The sequence below is a fragment of the Microcaecilia unicolor genome, chromosome 3 (assembly GCF_901765095.1).
Source record: "Microcaecilia unicolor chromosome 3, aMicUni1.1, whole genome shotgun sequence".
NCBI classification, from domain to species: Eukaryota; Metazoa; Chordata; class Amphibia; order Gymnophiona; family Siphonopidae; genus Microcaecilia; species Microcaecilia unicolor.
In genome coordinates, this window is record NC_044033.1 from 479,748,945 (window position 1) to 479,775,993 (window position 27,049).

The 27,049-nt window shown below is 43.5% G+C and overlaps 1 protein-coding gene across 1 annotated transcript in view; it reads right to left on the reverse strand.

Moving 5' to 3' along the window:
* SLC17A5 (solute carrier family 17 member 5) overlaps positions 1 to 27,049 on the reverse strand; it is a 71,253-nt gene that overhangs the window by 28,677 nt on the left and 15,527 nt on the right. The window contains exons 3-4 of the mRNA XM_030199043.1: positions 22,616 to 22,849; positions 9,816 to 9,903 (exon numbers count right to left, since the gene is read on the reverse strand). Coding sequence (XP_030054903.1) covers positions 9,816 to 9,903; positions 22,616 to 22,849 — 322 coding nt within the window. The remainder of the gene's footprint in view (positions 1 to 9,815; positions 9,904 to 22,615; positions 22,850 to 27,049) is intronic.

Consider the following 27,049-nt stretch of genomic DNA (forward strand, 5'->3'; position numbering starts at 1 on the left):
GAAAGAAATCTCAGTGAACCTGGAAGATATACTGAGCCAAACTGATAAATTAAAGCGTAGTAAATCACCTGGACCGGATGGCATACATTCAAGGGTACTCAAAGAACTCAAACATGAAATTGCTGATCTGCTGTTAGTAATATGTAACCTGTCTTTAAAATCGTCTTTAGTATGTGAAGATTGAAAGGTGGCCAATGTGATGCCGACTTTTAAAAAGGGTTCAAGGGTGATCCAGGAAATTACAGACCAGTAAGCCTGACGTCAGTGCCAGGCAAAACAGAGGAAACTATTATAAAGAATAAACTTACAGAACATATAGACAAACATAGTAGGACAGAGTCAGCATGGATCGCCTCACCAATTTGCTTCATTCCTTTGAAGGTGTGAATAAATGTGGATAAAGGGTGAGCCGGTTGATGTAGTGTATCTAAATTTTCAGAAAGCTTTTGATAAAGTTCCTCATGAGAAACTCCTGAGAAAATTAACGAGCCATGGGATAGGAAGCAAGGTTCTGGTGTGGATTAAGAATTGGTTATTGGACAGAAAACAGAGGGTAGGGTTAAATGGTCATTTCTCTCAGTGGAGGAGGGTGAACAGTGGAATACTGAAGGGATCTGTATTGGGACCAGTGCTATTTAATTTAACATATTTATAAATGACATGGAAATTGGTACAAGTGAGGTGATTAAATCTGCAGATGAGGGGGAGTCACGTGACGCTATGTACCGGAGCGGTCGGTGTTAGACTAGCTCCAGGTACCTACTTGCAATTCCCGCCGAAAAAAACTCTAAAAAAACAACATAAACCCGAACATCCATTAACGGAAAGCTGCCACACTAAGATTCTGCGCCTGAAAGTGAGATCGCTGACAGCTATGGCGACTAAATCGCTAAAAAAAAGACAGAGGAAAGAGCAAAGCGCTGGAGGACAAAATGGCGGCTCCGGCTAGCCCGCCAACCTCTGCAGTTGGGTCCACGTGGGCGGCGGAGATCGTGGGAGAGGCAACGAACGCGATGGAGGCGATCTTAGACAAAAAATTAGAAGGCTTAAATTCAAAACTGGAGAGATTACACCACCATATGGCGCAACTGAGTCAAGAACTTGTAGCACACCAACAACGCACAGGGGCCCTGGAAGACCGAACAGGAGTTGTGGAAGAAAAATATGCAAAACTCCAAAAGCTGGTGGAAGAACAAGCAGAGAAACTCGAGGAGCTAGAGAAACCTCCTGTAACCTCCGCTCACAGGACAAATCCCTCCTCTCAGTACCCTTCTCCACCACCGCCAACTCCAGGCTCCGCTCATTCTGCCTCGTCTCACCCTATGCTTGGAATAAACTTCCTGAGCCCTTACGCCAAGCCCCCTCCCTACCCATCTTCAAATCTTTGCTCAAAGCCCACCTCTTCAATGTTGCTTTCGGCACCTAACCTTCATACCTTTCAAGAAATCTAGACTGCCCCAATTTGACTGACTGTACATTTGTCCTTTAGATTGTAAGCTCCTTTGAGCAGGGACTGTCCTATGTTAAATTGTACAGCGCTGCATAACCCTAGTAGCGCTTTAGAAATGTCAAGTAGTAGTAGTAGTAGTAGTAGAGAAAAGATCCCGACGTAATAACTTACGCTTTGTTGGGCTTCCTGAAGAAATCAGCGACAAAGACCTCCGTGCATTTCTTGAAACTTGGCTGACGAAAGAACTGAAACTGAGCGCAGAGATGGGCCCGTTGCAATTCGAGAGAGCACACCGTGTGGGATTGCAGAGACCTGGTGACGTTAGGCCCAGAATAGTTATCTGTCGTTTGCTTAACTTCACTCAAAAAGCAGCGATACTGCAAGCTATGAGAGGAGGTATGGCCCTTAGATATAACAACCAGAAAATTCTTTGCTTCCAGGACTATTCGGCTGTAGTTGCAGTGAAGAGAAGGAGCTTTTCACCAATTTGCTCCCAACTGGTGCAACATAAGGTTAAATTTGCCTTGCTGTACCCGGCGAAATTGCGGATAACTCATCAGTCCACTACGAAAACCTATGAAACGGCGCAAGCGGCACAAGATTTTATGAAACAGCTGCTGCAGAAGGGAGATGAATGATGAGAATGATGGCACAGACTTTTGCTAATATACAATCTGAAATGCGATAAAACTTTAATACCTTGTGGAAGCAAGCTGGAGAAAATTACAAAGAAGGGATCAGTTCAAACAAGCAGGATTCCGATGACCCCATTGGAAAGAATTTGAGGAGCATGGAGAGTGAGAATGCCTAATAAGAGCTAGATCTGGTCTTAAAAGAGCAAAAGACAATGGGGCAGTCATATGGATCCCTGTGGATTTGATGTTTACTCTTACACTGCGCCAGCGGGGTGATTGATTTATGCGAAGAGCAAGTTTGGAAGCATACTCGGAGACAACACACTAACCCGGTAGAAGCGGCCAGAGTCTCCCGGAGAAGCGTTCTGGATAGACATAGGAGGGAGATAACTTGACATAATCTAAGAATCTCAGGAAATAACCGCTCCTGCTTCAATGAGTATCTACAAGGTAAATGGCTTAGTTACCATAACTATATTGTAAAATTGGATGTTGATTGCTCCTGAAGTTGCGGTGGACATGGTGGATAAGAGACACAGACTGCCCAGGTTGGGAGACAAATTTATGAAAGAATATATGGGAAAATGGCTGACGGGATCTGAGATAAGTAAAATTTAGGAGCAAGAAATACATTTAAGTATAACAGAGCTGGTAGATCAACTGCATGTATTGGAGTTGAGGGCTCTTACCGGGGCTCTAAGAATGTTTGAAATGTTATATTTGTTTGACAGTTATAGAAAATTGCAGATGGTTCACATGACTTAATAATAATTGTGGGATAATATATGGGGAAATTTTAAATACCAAAAATTTGGGAATAGTGAGAAAGGGGAATACAAAATACTTTTAGATGTGAATATGGGATCACAAAATTAAAATGTCTATTGGGCAGGAATTAGCGAGGGGGGGGTCAAACGTTACTCGTTCCTTGGGGAAAAAGTAGTAAGGAGGGCATGGGGGATGAAGAGGGGGGTATGGGAGGAGAAGGGGGGGTTTCAAAGAATTGGGGTGAAGATTCTATCAGGAAGGAAAACGCAAAGGGAAGATATGGGTACTACAGAGGTAAGGAGGAACAGGAAAATATTACTTCTAGGGAGGAATTGGTGTACACAGTACATAGAAGTAGCTGAGAGAGGCCATAGGCTGGGGTGGTCACTTTCGGGAGATAAAAGGTTTCAATGGCAAATAGGATGCTTTCATGTCCCTTAAATGGTTAAAATAGTAACATGGAATGTTGGAAGTATTAATTCACCCATTAAAAGATCAAAAATTTTGAAATATCTGCAAAGAATTCAAGCAGACGTTGCTCTTTTACAAGAAACACATCTTTCGGATAAAGAACACGAAAAACTGGTTAGATGGTGGGTAGGGGACTGTGTAGCTTCACCAGCTAAGGGGAAAAAGGGAGGTGTGGCCATCTTAATTAGGAAGGGGTTGGTAACTGAACTGAGTGATGTGACTAAAGATCAAGAGGGGCCCTACATCTTTGGTAAGATGATAATAGCAAGACAGAAGGTGCTGCTAGGCAGTATAAATGCTCCGAACCACTTTGAGGCCCAATTTTATAAAAACCTGTTGGATACACTCAATAAAGTGGACCCCATCCCATTGATTCTAGGAGGGGACTTCAATATGGTGTGTGATCCAACAATGGATAAGTCTCAGCCCCCTACAACGTTATGTAACTGGTCCTCGAGAGGCCTGCCCAGTCTCTGCACTGTACTGGACCTTCTAGATGTATGGCGGATATTACACCCGCAAGACAGGGACTATACTCACATGTCAAGGGCTCATAACACCCAACCGAGGATAGACTACCTGCTGATGTCCCGATCATTAATGGGAGGGGTTAGAGAGGCGAGAATAGGACCCTATGCCATTTCAGATCACGCAGAAGTCTGGGTGAGCTGGCAACCGATAGGGACGGAGGAGAAAATGCGCTCGTGGTCTTTCCCGAGCTTTTTAGCTAAAGATACTGGTTTTAAAGACAGACTATTGGCTAGTTGGGCTGAATACAAAGTTAACAATGAACATTCGGTCGAAAGTGCCTCCTCTTATTGGGAAGCAGCCATAAGAGGAGAGATGATAAGCTATGTCAGTCACTTAAAAAAAACTAGGGATAACGAAATTTTGAGATTGGAGGCCCATACACGAAATTTACTGAAAAGATTTGGAGAAACCCCGAACGCTCGTACTACAAAGGAGCTCCTAGCGGCTCAGGTGGCTCTTAACACATTAATTCACGAACGTGAGGTCAAATCACAAGCCTACTATAAATTCCATCTATATAAATTTGGGGGTAAAGGCGGAAAGGCGGAAATGACTCGTCTTATAGCCTGGAAACCTCTTGCATTGTAGTAGCCTTGAGAGACTGGACAGGCAAACTATGTCACTCAGACTCTGAAATAAGAGATATTTTAAAAAACTTCTACCAGCAATTATATGCAGAAGGGGAGAATTCAGGCCTTGAAAGTACTCTATATTTAGACAATCTGGATTCTCCAAGACTGACTGATAGGGAGAAGTTCAATGCCCCTATATCTATCGATGAGGTGAGATGGGCTATTGGAAGCAGTCAATCAGGGAAAACACCTGGGCCGGATGGGCTGAAAATAAAGTTTTATAAAATGATGGGAGAGGCTATTCTTCCACCACTGGTGGAAGCATATAATGAACAGGTGGAGAAAGGGTCATTACTTGTCCAATTGAATATAGCTCGTATTATACTAATTCCAAAGCCTAAACGAGATGTCACTCTACCTGAGTCTTATAGACCCATATCACTGTTGAATTGTGAAGTAAAAATTTTCGCAAAGATACTGGCAAACAGAATGAGCCGGGTACTGCCAAGAATTGTACATGAAGCGCAGGTGGACTTTGTCAAGGGCCGAGCTATATCTAAGAACCTTAGAAGGATTTTACTTTCCTTGGAGCAGATCGGTAGGGGGGATAGCTCGGCCCTCATGGTAAGTTTTGACGCAGAAAAAGCTTTTGACCATGTAAGATGGGATTTTTTTGTTTACAGTAATGGAAAAATATGGATTTGATGGATGGTTCCTGGGTGCAGTTAGATCTCTTTACTCCTCACCAAAAGCGAGGGTTGTGGTGAATGGTAATTGTTCAGAAAACATGGGGATAGAGAGGGGTACCCGTCAAGGATGCCCCTTGTCGCCGCTATTGTTTGCACTGTATTTGGATCTATTGATAAGAGATGTATATTCTAATCCAGACATCTATGGAGTAACTTTGGGTACAGTTAAGTTTAAACTGGCAGCCTTCGCTGATGACCTATTGGTTGTGATCACAAAGCCAAAGATATCGTTGCCAGCTCTACTAGACGCATTTAAGGAATTTGGTGATTTCTCTGGTTTTAATCTAAATTTGGAGAAATCGGAGGCATTGGCTACTGATGAAGTAACTGGTAGAACTTGGCCTGGGATTTTCCTGTTGCGGTGGGCGAGTGGGCACTTCTGATACTTAGGTATTTTGTTAACCACAAAGACTAGTGACCTTTATAAGCTTAATATACAACAGTTACTGACGCAAACCAAACAACAGCTGGAGAAATGGGATGCATTGCCGCTCTCTCTGATAGGTCGTTTGGGGCTCATACGTATGGTTAATTCTTCCTCGCTGGTTATATGTAATGCAAACTCTCCCCCTTCGGCTGTTGAATAAAGATCTGACGAGTTTCTATCGGCTGGTAATGAGGTTTTGTTGGGCAAATAAAAAGGCGAAAACCAAATATCAGCTGTTGTGGGGGGGGGGGGGGGGGGGGGGCTGGTTACAGGGGGGATTAGGCTTGCCTAATGTGAAATTATATAATGTGGCATGTTTATTGCGACATATTAGAGACTGGCTTTTTGAATCTAATAATAATAATTCCCCTAGAGATGGAAGAGGCGTTTTATGCTCCTTACCGCTTGGTGTCACTGTTGCAAGTGGAGAGATCTTTGATTCCTGGGTGCCTAAGCCAAAGTTTGCTGTTGACTCCGCTGCGAGAAGCTTGGCAGTTCTTGGGGAAATGTTTGAAAGTGGATATGGGGATCACGGAATTAATGACCATTCGAGGGAATCCTAGGTTTCTGTCAGGTTTGGAGAATACAGCATTTAAAAAATGCGAAGAAAGAGGAATAATCTGTCTGGAAGAAGTTATAGGGGTAGATGGACAGATAAAACCGCAGGAGCAAATTTTCGGTAATGAGACACTGGAGTGAGGGGATACTTTCGCTTACTGCCAATTGAAACATTTTATACAATCCCTAGACGGGGAGAGACTGAGACAAAGGTTGGGGGCTAAACTGAAAGAATTTTCTGAGGAAATTTCAGATAATGAACCATCTGTCTCTGACGTGTATAAGGCGCTAGGGGCAGTGGGAATGATTAAAGACTTGAAAACAGTTAAAGAATGGTGGGAGAAAGATTTGGGAGTAGATCTATCCACTTGGGATATTAACAGGCAAGTGAAGGGTATTGCAAAACTAGTTAGTGGGGCTCAATATCGGGAATGTGCTTTTCGAGTACTTCATAGGGCTTACTTCACACAAAGTACAATTAGCAAAATTTGGGGGGGGCACAAAATTCATTATGTCCGCGATGTAAATAGCAGAAAACACATTTTACCATGCTTTTTGGAGCTGTGAAACCATTCAGGGATTTTGGACCAGAGTAGTATTACCTGTCAAATCTGCTGTCTTGTGATGTAGCAGGAACCCCCTCACAGATGTTATTGGATATATATGGGTCTTTCAGAGGAAACACTTCAGAGGAAACATTGCTCTTTCATAAGGGGTGTCTGTTAGCAAAGAAATGTATACTCCAGTACTGGACTTCAGAGGCAGTGCCAGAATTTTGGCATTGGCAAAATCTGGTGCATCAGCTGCTGATGTGGGAGGCAAGAGAAGCCAGGAGATCTCCAAAATGAAAAACTCAGTTTTTTAAGATCTGGGGGAAATATATAGATACCTTATCAGCTAAAGGTAAGACCTTTGTACTTAATGTGCTGTGAACGTTATGTTGGAGCTGGGGGTTGGGATAATTCCTCCTTTTGGATGGTTGAGAGATTTTCATGGGAAGGGAGAGGGAGGGAGGGATAAGGAGGGTATGGGGAGGGAAGCAGGTGGGTGCGGAGGGGATTGGGAGGGGGGTGGGGGTTGGATAATGGAAGTAACAAAGTAAGTTGAAAGCAGTATGTCCGAACTGCTTGGTGATTGAATATGATTGAATTCAATGGTTTGTTGTACTTATCGCAATATTTGTTGTTGATAAAAGTGTGTACTGTTTTCAATAAAAAACTGTTGAAACATAAATCTGCAGATGATACAAAACTATTCAAGGTTGTTAAAACATGTGCAGACTATGAAATATTGAAGGAAGACCTTAGGAAATTGGAAGACTGGGCATCCAAATGGCAGATGAAATTTATTGTGGACAAATGCAAGGCAATGCACATTGGAAAGAATAATTCAAATCATAGTTACTTGATGCTAGGGTCCACCGTAGGGGTCTGCACTCAAGAAAAAGATCTAGGTGTCGTTGTAGATAACACACAGAAATCTTCTGCCGTGTACAGCAGCAGTGGCGGCCAAAAAAGTAAATAAGATGCAAGGAATTATTAGAAAAGGGATGGTGAATAAGACCGAAAAAACTATAATGCCTTTGTATCTCTCCATGGTGCGACTGCACCTTGAGTACTGCGTTCAGTTCCGGTTGCCGTATCTCAAAAGAGAAATAGCAGAATTAGAAAAGGTTCAAAGAAGAGCAACCAAAATGATGGAATTCCTCTCGTATGAGGAAAGGCTAAAGAGGTTAAGGCTCTTCAACTTGGAAAAGAGATGGATAAGGAGAGAGATGATTAAGGCCTACAACATCCTGAGTGGTGCAGAACAAGTAAAAGTAAATCGATATTTTACTCATTCCAAAAGTAAGAATAGGGGACACTCGAAATACTTTAAAAAAAAGGAGGAGGAAATATTTTTTCACTCAATGAATAGTTAACCTCTGGAATCCAGACAATAAATGGCAAATAGATTGAATATACAAATTAAATAGTAATGCAGATAAAGAAGAACTTTGTGGAACCCAGTTGTTAAAGCAAGGCTGTCCAACCTTAGTCCTCAAGGGCTGCAATCCAGTCAGGTTTTCAGGATTTCCCCAATGAATATGCTCTACCTCCACTGTATGCAAATAGATTTCATACATATTCATTGATATTCAATATAGTTATAAACAATTTTTTGGATATTTCACAAAAAAACTGCGATCGCGATGTATAACCTTTTTTAATTATAGTCTTCGGTGGTGTTCTTGTGCACTGGGACTCACATCCATTCTTCACTCATCCTGTCTGTATGGGATCATTCATCACAGTAAAGCAGCACCCTTATTTTATCATCCTCACTTTAATATTCCCTTATCTTTTGTTTGTCATGTTTGTCTGTCATAATTAGATTGTAAGCTCTGTCGAGCAGGGACTGTCTCTTCATGTTCAAGTGTACAGAACTGCGTACGTCTAGTAGCGCTATAGAAATGATAAGTAGTAGTAGTAGTAGTGGTAGTAGTTAATTACCTCACTAGTTACTCCCATCTCTAAATCATTTATAAATATATTAAAAAGCAGCGGTCCTAGCACAGACCCCTGAGGAACGCCACTAACTACCCTTCTCCATTGTGAATACTGCACATTTAACCCCACTCTCTGTTTCCTATCCTTCAACCAGTTTTTAATCCACAATAGGACATTTCCTCCTATCCCATGACCCTCCAATTTCCTCTGTAGCCTTTCATGAGGTACCTTGTCAAACGCCTTTTGAAAATCCAGATACACAATATCAACCGGCTCCCCTTTGTCCACATGTTTGTTTACTCCTTCAAAGAATTGAAGTAAATTGGTCAGGCAAGATTTCCCCACACAAAAGCAATGCTGACTTGGTCTCAGTAATCCATGTCCTTGGATGTGCTCTGTAATTTTGTTTTTGATAATAGCATCTACCATTTTCCCCGGCACTGACGTCAGACTCACCGATCTATAATTTCCTGGATCTCCCCTGGAACCTTGTTAACTAAGTTGCACACGCAAATCCAGAATACTGGATTTTATTTACTTTCTAAATATATTTTATTTACTTTCTAATTTCTGTAGTGTTGTTACATTAAATTAGGGGCAGCAAGTGATTTCTATGCCCCTTATATATATATATATATATATATATATATATACATATACATATATACACACACATACATATTTTTAACACAGTTTTTCAAACTGACATGTGAAGTATTTGAATTCATATATGTACATTCATTGATTGTCTATTTGTTTATATTTTTACTCTATCTGACCCCTCCTGGAATAACATGTATAGAATGTTTGTACGTTTGGGAAGCTTGCCAGGTGCCCTTGGCCTGGATTGGCCGTTGTCGTGGACAGGATGCTGGGCTCGATAGACCCTTGGTCTTTTCCCAGTGTGGCATTACTTATGTACTTATGTAAGTCTTGTTTTATGAAGTGCTCTGTTAATACTTTTTGCATTGAAATTTGGGTTCTGGTCCACCTCTACTTCCCTGCATTTTGTTGGACTATAAGTAGGAGTTCTAGGTCTCCTGTTTGCTTCATTTGATTTTGTTATACTGCAGAACATGAAAAATACTTTCTCACTCAATCAGGCAGGCACAGATGCTTAATGCCTCATTTGTTCTGGTACGTTGGTATGTACATATAAGCTCACCTGCATAAGAAAGGCTGAGCAGCCTACTGCGCTCCAAAGGTGGTGCCCAAGAGGACCACATGGCATGCATCGCAGGGAAGGTAACACCCTGGGAAAGAAAAAACAAATCATTATATATTTCCACACCATTTTCATTATTACATGCAGCAAAAAGTGTGTTTTAGAAATGCCACCCTGTAGTCCTGATTCACACATTAGCACTGAAAGCTTGACAGACATCATTGCTTTGGCTTTAATATAGGAGGACATGTTTTAAAATCGTAGGTGAACGTGGTAAGACTGTGCGATTCTAGACATTGCTTTTGACTGGTTCTCCTCATACCTTTGGGACCATTCAAACACTATGGCAGGAATCACAATTTCAGACATATACACTCCTATGTGGCGGCCCACAAGATGCCATTCTAGACCCTACACTCCAACATCTTTATGTCCTCATTGCTAACTCTTATTCAATCATTAGACCTAACCCCTTATGTCTATGCCAACAATACACAGATTCTCAGCATTTCTGACTGCGATTCAGCCCAGGAAATTATTGCCTTAAACACCAAACTTGATCGAATAGCTGACTCCAGACAAGATACAGGGGGTCTTATTCTCCTGGAAAGGCAATCCAGAACCTACTACCCCTATTAGTATAGCCAGATCACCAGTCGGTTTTGGACCTACCACAAAAGTTCAAGGCATCATTCTAGACCAACACCTAAATTTCAGGCCACAAATATCTAATACTATTCACTCTTGTTTCTTCAAACTAAGGATGCTCTACTATGTAAGATATCTGTTTACGATGCTAACTCATGGTTTTATCATATACTCAACATCTAAAAATAGACAGAAACTTAGCCATTAAACTAATTACCAACACATGCAAATATTTATTTGTTCTTATATCCCACAATTATCCAAAAACTGGTTTTTGTTCAATGTGCTTACAATTAACAAAAATAAATGCAACAAAGTTTGCTGACAAATTGCACATAATTGAATGTTCATTCAGATGGAGGAAAGACTTCAATAAGACAGCGCTAAAATTGTAACATAGCTGCTGTATGACATATCACTAGTCAGAAAACCTCCCTCCACTTCATTGCAAAATGCTTCTTCGGGAGGCTTCAAACTGGCATCACGCACACTCTATTCTTCTGGACATTCCAACATAATATTCCTTCCGTGTATTCTGACATCAATGTCCAACATAATATTGCTTCCATGTATGCTGACAGAATACATGGAAGGAATATTATACTGGAGCATCCAGAAGAACAGAGTGCGTGTGATGCCAGCTTGAAACCAGCAGCTCCTGAAGAAGCATTTTGCAGTGAAATGGAGGGGCTCTGTTGAGTTGATGCCGTGCTGATTATAAATATTACCAAAGCTAAGTTGTCCCACTTCTCTTTTGTGCACAAAAGTATTTCATCTCCTACACACACCAATTTCGGAGACACTTATAAGGAGGTCACTAGTAGAGATAACACTGGTCATCCAAGGAGCAGAACTCCAGGAATGCCAGTTCAGAGCGGTGCACAGAGCATACTTTTCACCGAAAAGGGCATTTCATGCATGGATAATAAACACTGATCATTGTCAAAAATGTAGGCAGGGGGGAGCGACCTTTGTTCATTGCATGTGGCAGTGTAGGCATATCAACTTATTCTGGCAGAGGATAAGGCAATTTTTAAGTCAGGTATTAGGACACCAGGTTATCCTCACTTTTGAAAGAATGATGTTAATCTTGTGGGGCATTGGGGAGTGGGTACACGGGGAGAACGCATACTGCTAAGTAAGTCATGCGTCGTAGGGAAGAAATGTATTCTTAATCACTGGGTGTCGGACTTGCCTCCCTCATACTGGTACTGGAGGAACAAACTTCACCAACTCATGTTATGGGAATCCAGAGAAGCGAGGGTTTCGCCAAAGAGACAGGAGAGGTTCCTAGCAATCTGGATGCCATATCTTAATAAAGTATCACCTAGAGCTCGCAGTCAAATTCTGAATAGGTTGCCATGGGGCAGTAAGGGGGATAGGGAATAATCTGGTATGGGCAAGGATGCAGAACTCAAAAGGTGGACGACCAAACCAAGGAAGGGGGGGGGTGGGGAGGGGGAGGGGCCTATAGAGGAGATGGTTATGGGTTAAGTGCTTATATACGAGTTGTTTGCAATGTTACACAATTGGCAAGATTAATAAAAAAGGGGGGGAGTTTTGTAGTTTACAAATGAAAGCACAAACATTTGGTTTATAGGAACAAAGATTTGAGGGAGGGTTGGGAGAAAAATTAAAACACTTTGATAATAGACGTTCATGATTTATTCATATGCGTATTGTGATAAACACAGTGCCTGCCCTTACAGGAGGAGGCCGCCAGATGGCGCTCTCCCATTGAAAAGCTAAAAAAATGCCCATTCTGGCCACTAGAGGGAGCTTTAGAGTCGAGTCCATGGTAGTGACCAGAAGGAACGGCTAGGGGGTGCTCGGGGCACAGGACCTATACTTCCCTGGGGAGGCCACCAGGGGGACTCTCTGAGTGGAAGCTGGAAAGGTGGAGAGAGTTCTGGGTGCAGACCTTTCTGGAAGCAGGGGGAGAGGCCTAAAGAAAGGGGGAATGGATTATTGGGCACCCTATAAAAAGCACCCTCTAAGCCAAGGGAGGAGGGAGGAAGATGGGGGAACCTGCAACACCCAGAGCCTGAGGATGACTAGCAGGAAGACTGAGGAATGAGGCCTGCTGGAGGAGAGCTCAAGAGAAAGGTCAGGAGAAGGTTCCCTAGACAAACCCAAGGAGGTACTTACCTGGTGGGGACCAGACATGGAGGGGCATAATCGAACAGAAACGCCTATCTCCATGGGCGTTAATCTCCGAGAACGGGTCCGTGAAGGGGCGGAGTGAACCGTATTTTCAAAAAAAAATAGACGCCCATGTTTTATTCGCCAAGGTGTGAGCTGGGCGTTTTTGCTTTTCAGCGATAATGGAAAATGAAATCGCCCAGCTCAAAAACGAATAAATCCAAGGCATTTGTTCGTGGGAGGGGCCAGGATTCATAGTGCACTGGTCCCCCTCACATGCCAGGACACCAACCGGGCACCCTAGGGGGCACTTTTACAAAAACAAAAAAAAAGGTAAAAGAGCTCCCAGGTGCATAGCACCCTTCCCTTGGGTGTTGAGCCCCCCAAATCCCCCTCAAAACCCACTGCCCACAAGTCTACACCAATTACTATAGCCCTAAGAGGTGAAGGGGGGCACCTACATGTGGGTACAGTGGGTTTGGGGGGGTTGGACGACTAAGCATTAAGCAGCACAATTGTAACAGGTAGGGGGGGGATGGGCCTGGGTCCACCTGCCTGACGTCCACTGCACCCCCTAACAACTGCTCCAGGGACCTGCATACTGCTGCTTGGGAGGAGGGTATGACATTTGAGGGTGAAAGTAAAAAGTTGTGAAACATTATTTTTTTGTGGTGGGAGGGGGTTAGTGACCACTGGGGGAGTCAGGGAAGGTCATCCCCGACTCCCTCTGGGGGTCATCTGGTCATTTAGGGCACTTTTTGGGGCCTTATTCATGAAAAAACAGGGTCCAGGAAAAGTGCCCTAAATTCTAGCTACAAACGCATCCATTATCGGCGAAAGGCGCCCATCTCTGTTCGGGTGATAACCACGCCCCAGTTCCGCCTTCACCACGCCTCCGACACGCCCCCGTCAACTTTGTCCGCATCCGCGACGGAGTGCAGTTGAAAGCGTCCAAGGTTCGGCTTTCGATTATACCGCTTTATTTGTTTTTGTGAGAAAAACGCCCATCTCCCGATTTAGGTCGGAACTTGGGCGTTTTTCTCGTTCGATTATAAGCTGGATGGGGTACTAGGGTTATGAACAATTGCTACTGAAGTGTTTAAGAAGAACAAACAGCCGTGGGGTGGAGGATAGGACCGTAAGGTTATGGTGAATAAAGTGTGTCCTATCCAGTGGAGGTGGCTGTTATATCCTGAGACCTAGATGTTCCCCCCCAGTAAATGGTCTCAGGAGGATGAATTACAGTCAAAGAAGAGTTGGAAAGCCAGGTTCCCAAAAGACTGTAACCTAGCTCTAATAAACAGAATTTGCATGCCACCAGTTAATTTGCATATTTTGGCCAGCAGAGGAAGCTGTGCTATCTTCCAGAGAAGGGTGACCAGGGGGCCCCACCAGAAGAACTGGTAAGGGGGATTGGTTACCAGGAGATACAGCGGGGAGGCTGGGCCGGGACTGCAGGTTAATGAAGAGGTTACCCCGAGTAAAAGGGGAGGACCAAACCTAGAGGCCCTTTGGACTGGGGGTAGAACTGTGTGTTCCCAAGAAGGAAGCTGGCTGGGGTAAGAAGGCCCTGGTTCCCCCCCCCCCCCTCACATACTCCCCCCCTCACTTACTATCTAGCCCTGGTGGTCTAGTAGGGTCTTCTCTTCGGGGCAGGAAAGAGCCCCCTCTTTCCTGCCCGGAGCGCTGCCTGTCCTTGCCTGCTGCATCCTCCTCGGTCTGGCTGGAGATTCAAAATGGCCACTGAGAGTTGAAGTGGCCTCGCGAGAGTTCAACTCTCGGCGGCCATTTTGAATCCCCAGCCAGACCGAGGAGGATGATAGACAGGGGAGGCAGCGCTCCAGGCAGGAAAGAGGGGGCTCTTTCCTGCCTCGAAGACGTCACTAGACCACCAGGGAACATGGTAAGGAAGGGGAGGGGACGGGAGTAGGGTTACCACGGCGCCGACCGCCCACACGCACGCGCCTGCCCGCACCCGCGCCTGTCCAGAAATCCGGACAAACGTGGGTGCAGGCAAAATCCGCCGGACGCCCCGGACATGCCCTCAAAAAGAGGACATGTCCGGGGAAATCCGGACGAATGGTAACCCTATGTGTCTAGAACAGTGAAGAGGGACTGTGTGTCTAGAGCTGTGTGCAACCAGGGGGGACGGTGTGTCCAGGGACTGAGTTAGTACTGAGCCCAAATGCCTGTGTGAGAGGGCTCAGGGGGAAGAAATCTAGGGGTATTGAACCGTGCAAGAAGAAATGTTTAAAATGGAAGATTGCACTAAATAGGAAGAAATGAAATGGTTAAGCTGGAAGAACTGTCAGCTGGTGAAAGTGTTTTGAGCTAAAAGAAGGGTGCCCCAGAGGCTGGAATAAAGATCTGTTTGAGATAAGACCTGACCATGTTTTGCTTGTTGGAGAACCAGGTCACCCCGAGTAGAAAGGGGTAGGAGCATCATTTGCACAAAATCTGCATATTGTGAACCAGCTCACCCTGAGTGAGAGAGGGACCTGAGATCCTGAGGTGGGCGCGTCATCCTCACATTAGCCTCATCATTTTTACAGTATGCTATGTCATGTTCTGTAAATCATCATATATGGAATTTGGTGTTTCTGTTTAACATGCTGATTCAATAAAAACTGTTGAAAGATTTAAAAAAAAAAAAAAAAAAGTATTTCATCTCCTAAACTGTACCACTCCCTCTGGTTTTAGCAGCCCAAATGCATGGCCCTGTATTTTTTAGCATTAAACCTTAGATGCCAAAATCTGGACCATTCTTCAAGCTTTGCTAGGTCCCTTCTCATGCTATTCACACCATCAGTTAAGATGAAGATTGTTTACCTGGGAATAACTCTAAATCAGCACTTAACCTTACATGCCACCATGTTAATAAGATTGCTCATACATCTTTCTATGGGCTGTGGCTGTTGCACTGCTTGCATCCATTTGCAACTGATGCTTATTTCCATGCAGTATTGCAGACTCTAACAGCTCACTGTCTTGACCACTGTAATGTTACCTTATGTGGGTTGCCTGCTTCTACACTAAGATCTCTACAGGTGGGTCAAATACAGTGGTGAGAATCCTGTTACACAAGGCACGCTTTGACCAAATAACTTTCGGATTGGTGTTAACTCCACTGGCTTCCTACCAAATGGCATATTAGATACAAGGGTTTACCCATGGATTTAAGCATGCATGAAATATGTCTTTATTTACTGTATCTCTTTTGACTCCCCATACTTGTGGTTGATCAATTAGGACCTGCTCTCAAAACACATATCACTCCCTCTTTGGCTGTGAGCAAACTGCAGATGGCATGTGCCAGGACTTTCTTGCTTTTTGACCCAAACTGATGGAACACTTTACCAAACATGCATTCTAATATGAACCTTCAGGGTTTTGGGGAGAATCTCAAGACTTATCTTTTTTTCTCAAGGTTCCTCGGTATGAGTTGTTTGTATTTTTATGCTTTTGTTACTCGAATATGTTTATTGTTAACTGCCTAGAACCATGGCAAATGGGCAGTCTTGTACAAAACAATGTAAATAAAAACAAGCCAGGGTATTACGGCAAGAATTTGTCATTTTCATTGTTACATTTGGCATTAGCAAACTCTCAGGACTATAGATCAGAGTCTCAGTTGCCAGTGCAGCAGAAACTGAATCTATGGGTGCAAACAGTGAATGACAGGCTGTGAAGGGTGGTGCATAGCCTTCCCCCTGAATTCTAAAATTTATGAACACTACCTAGGAAGCAGTGTGACCACTGAAGAAATGACCAAAGATAATAGCTTAGTCAACCTCTCTCAGAGAACCGCTCGAGTTCAGCTCATACAGAAATGATGCTCAAATAAAACCTGGAAATATAAAATTGTCATTTAATGTTTGCAGTGATCCTAAGGTGTCACAATCACACTTCTAGTTCCTTATCACCTCAGTGACACTTCACACTACTCACCACAACTGCTTTGTGGTGGAGGAGTAGCCTAGTGGTTAGTGCAGTGGACTTCGATCCTGGGGAACTGAGTTCAATTCCCACTGCAGCTCCTTGTGACTCTGGGCAAGTCACTTAACCCTCCATTGCCCCTGGTACAAAATAAGTACCTGAATAAAAGTAAACCGCTTTGAATGTAGTTGCAAAAACCTCAGAAAGGCGGTATATCAAGTCCCATTTCCCTCCCCCCCCTTTTTTTTTTTACTGTCTCATGGGTTTATGCTCAGAACTCTGGCATTGTAGGGAACAGTGCAGAAAAAAAAAACTTCCCAATGCTCAACACTAATAGCATGAAAATTATGGAGAAATTAGATCTTACCTGCTAATTTGCTTTCCTTTAGTCCCTCCGGACCGGACCAGGATTGGACTGTTGGGTTGTGCCCGCCTACCAGCAGGTGGAGACTGAGAAAAACTCTGACTCTAGAGAGCCAATAGGAGCCCTGGCCATGTGACCTTAGCCTCAGTAATTGAATAACAAAGCAGGAAAGAAAGAAAGAACTTCTGTGCCGTATGGAATCCTAGCAGCCACAAATTCCTCGGCAAAACCGAGTACTAGAGCTAACCAGCAACTCTCACCAGAGAAGTGGTATGGCCCATTTGTATTAGAGCTCGCCAGCAACTCTCACCAGAGAAGTGGTATGGCCCATTTGTAATAGAGCTCGCCAGCAACTCTCACCAGAGCAGTGGCATGGCCCATTTGTATTAGAGCTCGCCAGCAACTCTCACCAGAGAAGTGGCATGGCCCATTCATATTAGAGCTCACCAGCATCTCTCACCAGAGAAGTAGTATGACTCACTTAAGGTTTCATATATATTCCATCAACTGAGCTCACCAGCAACTCTCAACAGAGAAGTGGTATAACATATTTAAGGCTTTATATCTATTCCAGCAACTGAGCTCACCAGCAACTCTCACCAAAGAAGTGGTATGACCATTAAGGTTTTATATATATATATATATTCCAGCAACTGAGCTCACCAGCAACTCTCACCAGAGAAGTGGTATGATATATTTAAGGCTTTATATATATTCCAGCAACTGAAGTCACCAGCAACTCTCACCAGAGAAGTGGTATGACATATTTAAGGCTTTATATATATTCCAGCAACTGAAGTCACCAGCAACTCTCACCTGAGAAGTGGTATGACATATTTAAGGTTTTATATATATTCCAGCAACCGAGCTCACGAGCAACCACCAGAGAAGTGGTATGGACCACGCAAAGTCTTTTTTTTTTTTTTTTTTAATATATATATATATACAGTATCATCTGTTTGTTTGTTTGTTTTTTTGAAACATTCCACTTCCAAACTTAATAAAAGAATCTAAAGAGTTGATAGAACATGGGAGGGGCCTGGTCCGGTCCGGAGGGACTAAAGGAAAGTAAATTAGCAGGTAAGATCTAATTTCTCCTTCCTTAGCGTCCCTCCGGACCGGACCAGGATTGGACTGTTGGGAAGTACCAAAGCAGTAATCTTACGGGAGTGACAGACATTGAGAATGCGGTAGAGTCCCTGAAAACACCCAAACTAGGATGAATACGTAGCCAAAAGCTTGAGGATCCAAGAACCGCCAATAAACTAAATAGAATAACTACAAAGCAAAAAAGCTGAAAAGTCCAAGCGACGCTGAACATTGTCCCCTACCAAGTGGTCACGAAATTGACGGAGTGAAAAGCTGCCAAAAAAAAGACTACCGAGACTCCAAAGAGAATGAAGAAAAAATTCCTTCTTGGGAGCTAGAAAGTAAAATTTTACTCTGCAAAATAGAGCAAGGTAATGGCCGAAGGCCCAAGAACATCCAGAGAAAACAGAAAGTGGGACACTTGTAGAGAAGACAAAAACAGTCTGCGCCAACGTGACTAAACAAAGAGAGAAAAAATAGAGACATGCTACGAAATCTAATGAGATCACACGAGAGCTCAAAAGAGAGATCAAATGAGAGACCTGGCTACACGCACCCTGTAACCTAGAGTGTGCCCGAAATGCACCACCCGTTGCTTGACCTGACAACTCTGCCAATAAGACTGTCTGTAATGAACCAGACATCTAGGAAAGGATGAAACGAGGAGACGTTGTTTCATGAGCGCTGCTGCTACTACGACCATAACTTAAGAAAAAAGTGCGCGGAGCCGACGCAAGACCGAAGAGCAGGGCAAGAAAACTGGTAATGAGGACCTTCTCATCATCCTTGTATCGTGGACATTACTCCTCCTATACTGAGATGTACTAAGATCTACCAACCCACACCCATAAGAAATGAATGTGGTACTTGCAACCTGGATTGACCACAACTGAGGACAGGATGCTGGGCTTAATGGACTCTTAGACTTTCCCCGTATGACAATACTCATATACTAAGCAAAAATGCAAAGGAAGTGAAAGAATCCCCTTCCAATTGAAAGGAAGGTCTGGAGTGAGGACGTATAGATTGAAAATGAAAGGATCACCATATGTTGCGCGTGGACTGAGACACACTGGCCTTTAATTTTACCGGATCTCCCCAAACCTTGTATCATGTCATGCCTCCTTCCTCACTGAGAGTACAGAGATGAACAGACGCACACTCACGAGATATGAATGTGGTATTTGCAATCTGGATTGACCCCATCTGAAAACAGGATGGGGACTCTTGGCCTTTCCCATTATGGCAACACTTATGCCCTTATGGCAAAAAATGCACAGAAAATGAGTGAATCTCCTTCCAAGAGAAAAAAACTCTGGAGAGAGGAAGAATAAAATGAAAATGAAATGGAATAGACTTGGAAAATACCTATTACGGAAAAGGTGGTGAATTTGTGCCACAGGAGACAAGACTGTACCTGACGTCAAGAAAGCTTGAAACAAGACCCTAAAATCTGTAAGGAAGAGAAAGGGATAGCAGATGTTATGGATGGTCATACTGGACAAAACCAGAATGTTTACCATGTGCCCAGGCTGAACAGATAGAGGAAACAAAAATACAAGTAGATGGCGTGAGGACCTCCCACTATCCTTAAGTGGGAGAAAATGCAAATTGACTGGATAACTTTACTCCCTAAGTTAACATATATCTTGTAAGTCCTAGAAGAAAACTAAGATAACACATGAGAAACTCCAAGACAGTTGGAAAGTAGAGAAGACGTGAATAAAACATGCCTTCTAAAGCAGTTGAGAAAACTGGGTGCTCGGTAGACAGGACTGAGTCTCCTAGAATATGAGAACCACCTGAACCATGTAGCCTAGGCAGCTGTCATCTGCTATGCCAAAGAGAACGCATAGCCATGAAAGAAAATTGCTGAAAGGAAGTAAGACCTTAATGTCCAGAATTGCAAAGTACGCAACAATTGAGTATCAGACAATGTATTTCATTGCACATGGCATCTGAACCATATAGCCTACGCTCTAGAGAACGTTTGTTAAGATCTTAAAACACAGTATAAGAACATTGCCACGGAGGAAAATTTCCTGAAAGGAATTAAGATCTTATGTCCAGCATTGTAAAGTACCAAACAATACACTATCCGGCAATGTAGTTCTACCCACATGGCACCTGACCCAGATAGCCTATGCCATAGAAAATGTTTGTTAAGTCCTTAAAAACACTGTATAACATTATAGCCATGAAGGGAAACGCTTGAAAGGAACTAAGATATTATGGCCAGATTTGTAAAGTACTAATCAATTGACTATTAGACAATGTAGTCCTATTCACCAGGAAATGAGAAAGACACAGAGTGACGTACACTGGACCCCCATAAAAACTGCGCTAGACAATAGCGAAGACCTTTCCTCCAAACATCACGCACAAGGGAGAGGAATAGGAAAATGGTTATTTTGGAGCTGAGATACAATTTAATTCGCCCCATTGTCTAAAACAGACAATTCCTGACTGAGCTGCACTTTGAATCGGAGTCTTGCCAAGAACAAAGAAATCGCCAACTGAGCTGCACTTTAATTCACAACATTGCTAGCAACCAAAAAGTCCCCGACGGAGAAAAAACAGAGGGAAAAACAAAATGAGCGCCATTCGCATCGTAGCATTTCTTTTTTTTTTTTTTAATAGCTAGAAAAATACATGTAAAAATTAATTTCAGGGAAAATATACTACCAATTGCCCCAACTACCGGAGAAACAATATCTCCTTTCCATTGCACAAACAGCCAAACACAGTAAAAGCAGAAAAACGCTGCCACGTCAAGGGAAATTGCAGCTGCATGCAAAACAATGGCGGCCAAGCGCGCCAAAATGAGAAGAATAAAGTTCGGGGGAGAAAACCACTGACTGGACCGACGAAGAAGCAGGAAATCCGTGCCGCCGAAAAACAGATAGCCTCCGAGGCCGCACAAAACATGGTTTAGCCTCTGGCCCGAACAGGAACCGTCAATACAGCTCCCAAGCTATACAGACCCGTCCAAGAGCGAGCACGCGCTTAACAGTTCGCGCCTCTTTTTTTTTTTTTACAACTACCGCCGCTAACAACGCCGGATAGCAGAGGAAAAATAATGAAGATAACAAAAAACCGCCGATTAAAGTCACAGATGCTGACTTTTCACTTTTTTTTTTTTTTAAATAGCCCCGCAAGAAAAGAAAATAAAGACTCTTCAAACAGAATAAGACAGAAGAGCTACCTGCTCGTTATAAGCCTGGGGAAAGCAAAAACTACTTCCTTTAAATTCCTTTCATTTGAATTAATTCTTTTAATTTTCTTTACTTGATTTAATTCTTTAAAAACAGCTGCCTATTAAAAGTGGCTGCCTCTCCCAAAGACGGTACACCTTTCCAGAGAAAGGGACGGCCCTTCCCTGCTAAGCCAGGGAGATGGGGAGGAAGGGGGGTGGACTCGAGACACCCGAGTTTAACACTCCAGAGGCTGTCAAAGAAAGAAAAGAAACCCTGTCAAGCCTCTAATTATGATTCCAGGCACAGAAGAAGTATTATAAATATATCTGTAATATCTTATAGAGAAAAAGAGAGAGAGAGAGAGAGAGAGAGACTAATGGGCTCACTTCCTACCTGCTGAGAGACTGAGAAAATACTGAGGCTAAGGTCACATGGCCAGGGCTCCTATTGGCTCTCTAGAGTCAGAGTTTTTCTCAGTCTCCACCTGTTGGTAGGCGGGCACAACCCAACAGTCCAATCCTGGTCCGGTCCGGAGGGACGCTAAGGAAATATGTGCTGTTAGCAGTGAGCATTAGGAAGTTAAGTGGGAAGAACGTGCCTGCTGCATGTGCACAAGGGCTATGTGGTAAGAACAGCTCTTATGTGCATGCTCAGTCAGAGCCAGAGGCTGGAGGCGGTGACAGAGATTAAATGTTTAAAAAGATGGAGTTTTTGGGCTAACTTCTGGACAAATACAGAGGTGTGAAAAATCATCCTGTCTGGGAATTACAAAAAAAATATATATAATCTATTGTCGCTTCCCACTTGTCCTACAACATCTTATTTTTAAACTACAGGTACACTGTCACTCTTCAGACACCCTAATGCCTGCTCCAAGTTTTCAGTGGTAAGGGCAGGGCTTGGTTTGTGCGCTGTTTCTGAACATTGGGAGGGAATAGCTAAGGACCACATTTGAATAAGAATGGCATTTTAATGCTGTTTGTGGCCATGAACATTCTGCGCAGCCTAACAGCAACGCTATTCCGGCGCTAATTGCCTCTAGCGCCAGTGTTGGGTCCTGGGCATCAGCCCATCAGTGTACAGATGTCCCAATTCACAGCAAACCTAGACGACCTCAGGTTAAGAAGCCGTGAATGTGTACATTTCCTCTGATAGATGACACACAAAGAGTAAAAACAGGATGTGAAGTTGTGTGCACGTCACAATGCCATAGCAGGCATTTTTCAGGAAGCTGGAGATTGCCACCTGATGCACATTTGGGCCAAACACCTTGCACAGATCTTCCAGGTCTACTGCTCCAATTTCACCTTCTGTTTGCTTCCCTTAAGTGTTTATGCCTATGAAAACATTCAGCTAAGCAAACATCTGAGCACAGAAGTGTACATTGGCTGAAGATCCACCTTTACAAACCAGGAAGATCTTACCTCTCCCAAGCCTTCCAATGCCCTGACTGCTAGGAGGTATCCAACCCCTAGATCTGCAGCCAGCGGGGTGAGCAGAGTGAAGACAGCTGTGCCAAGGACTCCAAACCCCAGCAGCAGCTTCCCACCAATTCTACTGGCAAGAAAACCCCCAGGAATTTGAGTAACGATGTAGCCATAGAAGAAGGAACCCAGGATCCAGCCCTGAGTGTCTGCATCCCAAGGATATTGTTTCCCCTGTAAAACAAACACGAGGAAAAACTGATTGTAAAACAGAGTACACAGTATGCTCAGATTACAAACAGGAGAACACAAACAGAAAAAAAAAGCAAAACTCTCCCCCCCCCCCCCCCCAACCCCACTGCACTAACCAAGGCAAAGAAAGAGCAGGGGCAATGAAAACAGCAGTGACAGAAAGCAGCCTGAGATATTAATGAAGATTTATTTTTATAGTATATTATCATTAATATGTAAACACTTTGTTGATGTGATATATGACTGTAAGCATTTCTGTATTTATGTGTTAAATTATATTTTGGATTTTATATATGTTTTATTGTGAGCTGCTTAGTTGTAAATGGGTTTGTGAAACACTGCCACTCACCCTTAAGAAAGATCCCTCTATAACTAACCAGGGCCATGATAAAAGCACAGGTCTTGTTGGGGGAGGAAGTGAGCCAGGCGCAGCAGAGTTGAAACAGAGAGTTTAAAGGGAAGGGGAAGCAGAGGCGAGAGAGGCCTAGGGGAGGAAGAGGAAAAGATCCAGCTTATGCCCCCACTGAATACATATAAATGCTGTGACTGGGCTGAGGTAAGCCATTGTTGCTGATTAAACTTTACAAGGTTGCTGGAAGTCTGGCTGGAGCAAGACCTGACACGTAGGCCAGAACTGAAAGGCTGCGTTTGGGACATGGCAATCCTGCAGCCGTGGACTATGCTTCAACCTGCGGCCAGAGGCTGGCTTACTGCTGTTTGCCAGAAACCGCTGGGGTTTTCTCCCACTCTTTGCCTCGGGTTCTAAAGAAACAGGCTCGAGCGTACATGAGAATAAATACTAATAACTGTGTTCCTGAACCACAGAGGTTTACCCTCTCTACGACTCGGGTCCTGTGAAGAAACAAGTCTGGGAATTCCTGTAAATAAACAGTTTTGGCATTCCTCCCTTTTTGTCAGGGGTCTCACAGTGCTATACATTTTATAAATAAAATGAATCAGATTTATCCAAATTAAAAAGTCATCTGAAAAACAGCAAACAATTTTTACTGCTAACACTGTTACTGAAACAGCCAAATATAATTTAAGACATTTACAGGCTTATTTCGAAAGAGAAGGACGCCCATCTTTCGACACAAATCGCAAGATGGGCGTCCTTCTCCCAGGGTCGCCCAAATCGGCATAATCGAAGGCTGATTTTGGGCGTCCCCAACTGCTTTCCTTCGTGGGGATGACCAAAGTTCTCGGGGGCGTGTTGGAGGCGTAGCGAAAGTGGGACTTGGAGTGCCTAACACATGGGCATCCTCAACCCATAATCAAAAAAAGAAGGGCGTCCCTGACGAACACTTGAACGACTTTACTTGGTCCTTTTTTTTTGTTATGACCAAGCCACGAAAAGGTGCCCAAACTGACCAGATGACCACCGAAGGGAATCCCTTACTCCCCCAGTGGTCACTAACCCCCTCCCACCCTCAAAAAAACATCTTTAAAAATATTTTGTGCCAGCCTCTATGCCAGTCTCAGATGTCATACTCAGGTCCATCGCAGCAGTATGCAGGTCCCTGGAGCAGTTTTAGTGGGTGCAGTGCACTTCAGACAGGCGGACCCAGGCCCATCTCTCCCCCCCCCCCCCACCTGTTACACTTTTGGTGGTAAATGTGAACCCTCCAAAACCCACCACAAACCCACTGTACACACATCTAGGTGCCCCCTTTCACCCATAAGGGCTATGGTAGTGGTGTACAGTTGTGGATAGTGGGTTTTGGTGGGGGGCTCAGCACACACGGTAAGGGAGCTACTGTATGCACCTGGGAGCAATTTCTGAAGTCCACTGCAGTGCCCCCTAGGGTGCCCAGTTGGTGTCCTGACATGTCAGGGGGACCAGTGCACTACGAATGCTGGCTCCTCCCATGACCAAAGGGCTTGGATTTGGTCATTCCTGAGATGGACGTCCTCAGTTTCCATTATCACCGAAAATCAGAAACAACCAAGTCTAAGGACGACCATCTCTAATGTCGACCTAAATTTCCAGATTTGGGCATCATCGACCGTATTATCAAAACGAAAGATGGAAGTCCATCTTGTTTCAATAATATGGGTTTCCCCACCCCTTCACGGGGACGTCCTCCGAAAAACTTGAGCGTCCCTTTCAATTATGCCCCTCTTAGTTATCTACCATCCCTGATGATGAAAACTGTGGGGAAATGTGGCTATACTTCACTCTTTCAACATAAGTAATGCCATCAAGGGTTAAAGCTGACTGTGGGATTAATGGCTTTGTTAGCATAATGGAACTGCATGTTCTCTTAGCAGCCTCCTGAGTTGTGAAATATCTGTTGTCTTTCTTTACTATATTTACTCTTCTGCATCACTGTTTCTTATAGTCTGTAGCCTACTGAAGCCTAATGAAACAGCTGCCTGCTTTTTTAATAGTAACTTAGTAAGTGACGGCAGATAAAGACCTGAACGGCCCATCCAATCTACCCAACTGTCACACTCCTTATCAATTATGATTTAATCAACAATGAAGGCGATGTGAAATACTTGATCATGGTCTTTCTTTGGCGTTTCTGGGTCATAGACCATAGTAGTCTGCCTGGCCCTGTCCTTACATCTACTGGAGTTGCTGTTACAGCTGACTCCAGAATGTCCTTTGTGGGACACAGACGGTAAAAGCCTGCCCAGCAGTGTCTTCAGGTTCCAGTCACTGAAGCTGCTGTTGAAGTCCTTTCCAGCCCATCCTAAAATGGATTGCCATATTGGGGACTGAGACCGTACACGTCCGCCTGGAACTGGCCTTAGCTCATCACAACTGGAGTCGCCATCTAAGTATCACTTGACATATCCACACACATGCAGCCATTTAAGTTTAAGGTTTTTTTATACCATCCATTTTCTAATTAGAGATCATCTGTGTTCATCTCATGGCATTTTGAATTCCATCACCATTTTTGTATTTACCAATAGCGCAGAAGAGAAGTGCCCTGCCATCCAAAAGCTTCAGATTAAATATAGCGTTACCTTCAGAAGTAATTTAATATGACTATTTTTACCTTTTTTTCCTGTTTTAATTCTTTTTTTTTTTTTCAATATAAAATTAATTGGACATGCTAACATGTGCATTTTGTTTATTTCTAAGCGTTTTTCTGCTCTGAGTGCTCGGATTCAAAAGTTTAAGAGATTGTGGGGCTCAAAGGTGTGTAAGGGCCTACGTGCGTCCAGCACGCATCAAATCAGCATTATGGCCCAGCTAGCCGTGCGCCTGGCAGTAATTCCGAGTTTGGCGCACGCTCAAAACATGCATTAGAAAATAATTTTCTATTTTCTACTGCGGGGGCGTTCCCGGCAGTAATCAGCAGTTGGCACGAACTGGACGGTTATCGCACGGGTAACGTGTGAGCCCTTACTGCTAAGGCAATCCAAATGATATCTAAATAAAACTCAAAGGCAATTTTGAAAGTTCTAACATTAGAAGGGACACATATCTAACAGTTAGTAAATGTAGCAATGAAAACACCTCTGCTTAAGAACAGTAAAAAAAAAAAAAAAAAGGGGTCATCAATGTAAGAAATCAAATAAGAGAGCCGTGTCAAAAGACAAATGTGGAAGCACACAATGTTCACAGCAGCAGGATAAAAAGCGTCTCCTCCTTTCTAAATAGTAAAGTGCAGCTGTGCTAAAATGCTGAATTTCACTTCATGTTGCAGGTAAGAGTTCAATCACAAACTCCCTCTAAAAAAAAAAAAAAAACTTCTAAAAGAATGGTAAAAAAAAACCCTCCAAAACTTAAAACAACAGCTAGACAAGTTTAAAATTCTGCAGGAAACAAAAGACTTCTTGGAATCACTGTGGATAATTCTGCAGGAAACAAAAGACTTCTTGGAATCACTGTGGATTGAAATTCCATGTGTAAAGGGGAAAAGGATAATGATAGGAGTGTATTACCGTCCGCCTGGCCAGGATGAACAGACGGATGCAGAAATGTTAAAGGAAATTAGGGATGCAAACAAACTGGGAAACACAATAATAATGGGTGATTTCAATTACCCCAATATTGACTGGGTAAATGTAACATCGGGACACGCTAGGGAGGTAAAATACGTTGATGAAGTCAAGGACAGCTTTATGGAGCAGCTGGTACAGGAGCCGATGAGAGAAGGAAAAATTCTAGACCTAGTCCTTAGTGGAGCGCATGATCTGGTGCGGGAGGTAATGGTGCTGGGG